At 35.8% G+C, this 6307-nt stretch overlaps 1 protein-coding gene across 1 annotated transcript; it reads left to right on the top strand.

The window, feature by feature from the left end:
• The first annotated feature begins 3673 nt into the window (after positions 1–3673).
• On the top strand, positions 3674–5486 carry LOC133294903 (uncharacterized). The gene is made up of 3 exons (XM_061493667.1): positions 3674–4244; positions 4365–4678; positions 5169–5486. The coding sequence occupies exons 1-3, from the start codon at positions 3674–3676 to the stop codon at positions 5484–5486; spliced, it is 1203 nt and encodes a 400-aa protein (XP_061349651.1).
• The last annotated feature ends 821 nt before the right edge of the window (positions 5487–6307 follow it).

Raw genomic sequence — 6307 nt, forward strand, 5'->3', positions numbered from 1 at the left:
AAAAATGCCTGTCGGACACGTGTCGCACACAGACATGTTCCGACACGCGTCCCACATGTGGTCAATATTTTAGGACACGTTGACTATCCCGACACGCGATTTTGACCGTATCGGACACGGTCAAAGGGTAGAAATGTAAAAATTTTGAAATTTTTATAAATTTAAAATAAAAAAAATTGGGAACCCAACTTGACGGTGTTGCCTGCGGCTCCGGCGAAGAACAGAGCAAAACGCCACCACCCCACCTCCATTTCCATACTCTCCGGCGACGTTGACATCATCGATGGGACCATACCATCCTTCGAGCATGAGAAGAAGAACACAACGCTACTGAAAGCTCATATTTTGAGCAAGGAGCCAGCACCGGAGAGAACATCGACCATTTGAAGGCTAGTTTGAAGAGCAGTGTAAGAACCCGCACCGTTAAATAAGGAAGTTAATTAAATAATTATGAGAAATTAGGAAATAATTCCATAATTTACCCTAATAATTATGATAAGGCTTAGTTAATTATGGTAAGTAATTAATAATGCTGAAAGTCGCTTTTCTGATGAAAAATGTAGATACCAGTTCTGCTACTCGGTATAAATGCGTACTGATAAAGTATTCCGGAAAATTATGAAAAGTGTGTATATGTCATTGGAATAATATATAGGACTTGTAAAACAAGTTTCAAGTTAAAATAATAAGAACTGGTGCCAGAACTGATATTGGCTATTGAAAAGCGCGTACCAGAAAGGTGCTGCGAAAAATAAAATAAAAATATGATAAATCTTAGAAAAATGAGTAGGATCAGAATCCTAAGTTTGGGATTAAAATGCTAAGCGTAGCTATTAATGCTAATACATTGTGTTTAAGGCTTAATGGACTATTTAAGGGCATAGCACACACTTCTAGGTCAGATTATTGTGCCTCCTACGTAGAGTTTTTCTGAAGAGCTGCTTCCACCCTCTCTTCCATGGTTTCCTTGCATGGAAAACCTCCAAGCCACCTCCTTTCTTTGATTTCTTCACCTCTAAACAAGTAAACACTTGGGTGTGAGCATTGGTGAGGGTGAAAGGTGTCATCTTCTGAGTTGAGGGTGCTGTCTTGGGTGAAGGTATGGGCCTGAGTTCTTGGGTTGTGTTGTTGGAGCCTTGTCTTGGTTGTCGGAGCTTCAAGTGGTGACCTTTGTGAAGAAAGGACCCACCTTGAAGTGCTTTTTCGTGGCCCTTTGGTTCCTGCTCTGTGGAGTGGCATTGGAAGCTCTAAATCACTGCCTTTTTCTGTTTGAAAGCTTGGTAAACATACTCAACCTTTGATCATGAGTTTTGATGGTTAAAAATGGAACCTTGATGCATGTAATTAACTAAAGTTAATAACTTGTGGTTGGGTAAGGTTAAACACACCTTAAAATGCATGTTTAAGCTTCTGTAATCGGTAAAAGTTGAACCTTTGGATTGATATCTCGCGAAATGCAGAATCTGAGTTCAGCCGCGAAATATCCGAATATTGATATCCGAACATTGATATCCGGATACGGGGTTCTGAATATCCGGATATTGATATCCGGATATTGCCAGACAGATATCCGGATATTGATATCCGGATATGCCCCAGACAAATATTCGGATATTCTGGGTTTGCGTGAACAGTAATAGTACTGTTCATACATATTGGTATTTGGGGTTTGTGGACCCTAGATTGATGAAGCGGGTACAGCATGGGCGTGTACTGTGTGAGTAATAGACGTATTCATGCACTTCTTTGATCAGTAGAATAGTTATAACACACATGACATGATTATCTGCTGCATTGCACTGATTTTGGAACTGATATTGAATTACTGCTTTTAGAACTTATATTGCACATGTAAGTGAGCTTGGGGTGGAAGATCCTTAAGGACCCCTTGTCTTACTGAGATTTCTGTTTAGAGATCTCACCCCACGTTTGGGTCACCATTTCAGGTTCAGGTAATGCCGGGGTTGAGAGTGTGAAACCAATGCGCTTAAAATGAAGAGTTCACTTATGCAAGAGTTTTGATGATAACAAACAAGCATAGAAGCAACGTTAAAGATAATACAACTTGTAACAATCAAAAGTTCAAAGAAGCAATTCAAACAAGACAACAAGAGCAAACCATTCAACACACAAGATCAAGATTGAATCATGTTTTTGAGAGCTTAGATCTAAATGTAAAGGTAATTGATTAATGATGCATAAATGAGCTCAAAGGATATTTAACTCTATGCATGCATTATCCATGTCATCTATCACTTAAAAAGCTTTAATTATTATGAAAAAGACCCTTGACATATTTCGTAACCTCAAAACATTTTGTACAAGTCAAGGAAATACATTAAAAGTGATTAGAGACTAAAAGGTATGCTTTACAACTCATAAAATTACATAATTGATTTTTCTGTCAAGAAAGTATTCGAATACTCTCTTGACTGTATTTGAATACTCTTTTGACTGTATTCGAATACTTGTGATGAGAACAAAGTATTGAATACCAGTTGAAGTATTCAAATACCTCACGAATAGTATTCGAATACTTACTGGACAGTAAGCAATATAACGGCTATAAACAGCTAGTTTTGCAAAAATGAGTGTGCAAAGAGTCATGGGGGCTCTCTATAAATAGTGATCGCTGTTCCCCTTGATGGGACACCTTTCAAAATCACAATTCTTGCTTTATTTCACATCATTTGCTTACTTTCCACCATCTTGATCATAAATCATCTTTGAGCTTTATTCTTGTGTCATTGATCAATACCTATAGGCTTCAACTTGTATAATCTGTACTTCAAGAGTACAAATCCTTTACTAAATACTCTCATTCTGTTCATTTGTGTTGAGGGTAGTGAGACCCTAGTGAAAGAGGTTGCTCATAACCTAAGTAAGTGAGTGGTAGTGTAAAGGTTTCAAGAATCTATATTCTTGAAGGTTGTAGTGGTTCGTCAAGCACCCTTGAAGCTTGATAATTAGTGGAAAATTGAACGGGCGGTTTCAATCTGGACGTAGGTCACGGTGGTGGTGACCGAACCAGGATATATAGTGTTTGCAATCTCTCTAACTTCTTATCTCTTTACATTAGCATTATTTGATTACTTGAACTTATTTATATCTCCACATTACATACTAGTTACTTGTATTAATTTCTATTCTCTAAGCTTTGCTTGTGCCAAATTATATTAAGTCAAGAAAATCGCTTTCAAGAAAGGAAGTGAGGCATTCTGTAAAAATATTTTTAAAACTCAATTCACCCCCCCCCTCCTTCTTGAGTTTGAGGCCACTTGTCCAACAAGTGGTATCAGAGCTTGGACTCTTGTATAAAGAGTTTAACCGCTTCAAGAGTAAAGATGGCCTCTTTGAACAATGATATGCCTCTTGAGGGAACTTCAACCACAAGACCTCCTTTCTTTAATGGCACCGGTTATGCTTATTGGAAAAGTAGAATGCAAATCTTTCTTGAGTCAATTCATTTAAGAATTTGGAACATTGTTGATGAGGGATATAAAGTTCCCACTAAAAAGGATGAAAGCAACAACGATGTTCCAAAGACTGTAAAGAAATTTTTGGAGAAAGAAATTAAAGACGCAAATTGGAATGCTAGGCTAGAAATTTGATTACCAATGCTTTAGGGAGAGATGAATATTTTCGTGTAGCTTCTTGCAAAATCGCAAAAGATATGTGGGATGTGCTTGAAGTAACACATGAAGGAACTAGTGAAGTTAAAGTCTCTAAAATTCTTGGATTGACTAGAGAATTTGAATTATTTGAAATGAATGATGGTGAAACTATTCAAAACATGCAAAAGAGATTAACTCATATTGTTACTCATTTGGATGCATTAGGAGCTTCATACAACAATTTGCAAATGGTAACTAAAGTTTTGAGAAGCTTGAATAGGGATTGGCAACCTAAGGTGACGGCTATTTGTGAATCAAAAGATTTAAAGAGTATGTCCATTGCTACACTCTTTGGGAAGCTTCAAGAGCATGAGTTAGAATTGGCAAGACTAACTTTGAAGGAGGAAGCCAAAAAGAAAAGCAAAGGATTAGCTATGCAAGCCACTAGCTCCAAATCTCAAGTGGAGGAGGAAAAGGAAAAAAAAAAGCTATCCGATGATGAATTAGATGAAGATGAAATGAGTTTCTTTGTTAAAAGGTATGGAAAATTCTTCAAGAAGAAGAACTTTCAAAGAAGACCTCCAAAGAGAAAATTCAATGATGAAGGAGCTTCTCAACCTCCTCATACACGTTATGAATGTGGAAAAACCGGACACTTTAAAGCCAATTGCCCTAAGCTTCAAAAGAAAGAAAAGAGTGACAAGAATCAATTCAAGGATAGAAAAAATTATAAAAATAAGGCTTATGCAGCTTGGGATGAAGATTTAAGATCATCCGATGATTCAAGCAATGAAGAAGCAAATGTATGTTTCTTGCAAGATTCTAAAGCCTCAAATGATATAAGCAAAGGAATGCAACATATGTGTTTTATGACAATTGAAAATGGCAATGAGTCGGAATCCGAGGCAAACTCCACTTGCTCTTCTATATCTCCTTCATATGATGAATTGCAAAATTTATTTGATGAATTACATAGTGAATCTTTAGAGCATGTTAAATCTCTTAGAGAAATGAGAAAGACCATTGTCTCCTTGGAAAAACAAATTGCATGCCTAAACAAAGAAGTAAAAGAGTTAAAGGATGAAAATGAAACACTTAAGTTGATTGATGCTAGTACAAATTGCATTAAATGTTTATCATCGAATGATCATGCATCATCATCATCATGTACTTCATGTGAAAAGCTAAAAAGTTAAATTGATGATTTAAACAATGTGCTAAGCAAGTTTACATGTGGTAGCGATAACTTAAATGTATTACTTGGAAAACAAAGATGTATGTTTAACAAATCCGACTTAGGATTCGACACTAACATACAAGAAAAATCCTATAAGAACTTCTTAATATCACCATCTTACATAACTAGTAGTCCTTTCATTAAATGCTATCATTGTGGTGGAAAAGGACATAGTGCATCAACATGTAAGATTATGAAGAATGGAATTAGTGGTCAAAAGAAAGTGTGGGTCCCTAAGGGAACTAGACCCATGACTAACACACAAGGACCCAAACAAATTTGGGTACCAAAGATTAAATGTTAAATTTGTTTTGTAGGTGTGCTTAAAGAGTGCTTCATCTAAATGGGTATTGGACAGTGGTTGCTCAAGACATATGACGGGAGACATTATCAAATTTCTTTCAATTACAAGGAAGGATGATGGACATGTATCTTATGGAGATAATACCAAAGGAAAGATCCTTGGCATTGGAAAAGTTGGTAACTCCTCATCAACTTGTATAGAAAATGTTTTGCTTGTTGATGGTTTTAGACATAACTTGCTTAGTATTAGTCAATTATGTGACAAAAACTTTAAAGTTGTTTTTGATTCTAAATGTTGCAAAATTGAAAATTTAAATGATGGGCAAGTTTAAGTTTAAAGACTATAGAGTGGATAATATCTATATGGTTGATTTAGATGGTATGCCTTCAAATGACGATAGTTGCTTGGTTAGTAAGGAAAATGATTCATGGTTATGGCACAAAAGAATTGCACACATTGGCATGAGTCACTTAAATAAGTTGATCTCTAAAGACTTAGTAATTGGTCTTCCAAAGCTTAAATTTCAAAATGACAAATTATGTGATGCATGTGTAATGGAAAAGCAAGTAAAGGCTTCTTTCAAGTCCAAAGATATTGTTTCAACTACTAGGCCTTTGCAACTTTTACACATGGATCTTTTTGGACCCACACAAACTATGAGCTTTGGTGGAAATTACTATGCATTTGTCATTGTGGATGATTTTTTCCGCTTTACATGGACATTATTTTTTGCTCATAAAAGTGAAGCTTTTCAAGCATTTAGAAAACTAGCCAAGTTTATTCAAAATGATAAATCTTTGAATATTGTTTCTATTAGAAGTGATCATGGGAGAGAATTTCAAAATCAAGACTTTGAAATCTTTTGTGATGAAAATGGAATTCAACACAATTTTTCCACTCCTAGGACTCCACAACAAAATGGAGTTGTTGAAAGGAAAAATCGTGTCTTGCAAGAGCTTGCAAGGACAATGATAAATGAAAACAATCTTCCAAAATACTTTTGGGCGGATGCCGTAAGCATCGCTTGCTATGTTATGAACCGTACCTTAATTAGACCCATTTTAAAGAAAACCCCCTATGAACTTTACAAAGGAAGAAAACTAAATATTTCACATTTTCATATTTTTGGTTGCAAATGTTTTGTTTTGAACA

The sequence above is a fragment of the Gastrolobium bilobum genome, unplaced genomic scaffold (genome assembly GCF_033153095.1).
Source record: "Gastrolobium bilobum isolate Gb01-03AN ecotype WA unplaced genomic scaffold, APGP_CSIRO_Gbil_v1 utg8462, whole genome shotgun sequence".
NCBI lineage: Eukaryota > Viridiplantae > Streptophyta > Magnoliopsida > Fabales > Fabaceae > Gastrolobium > Gastrolobium bilobum.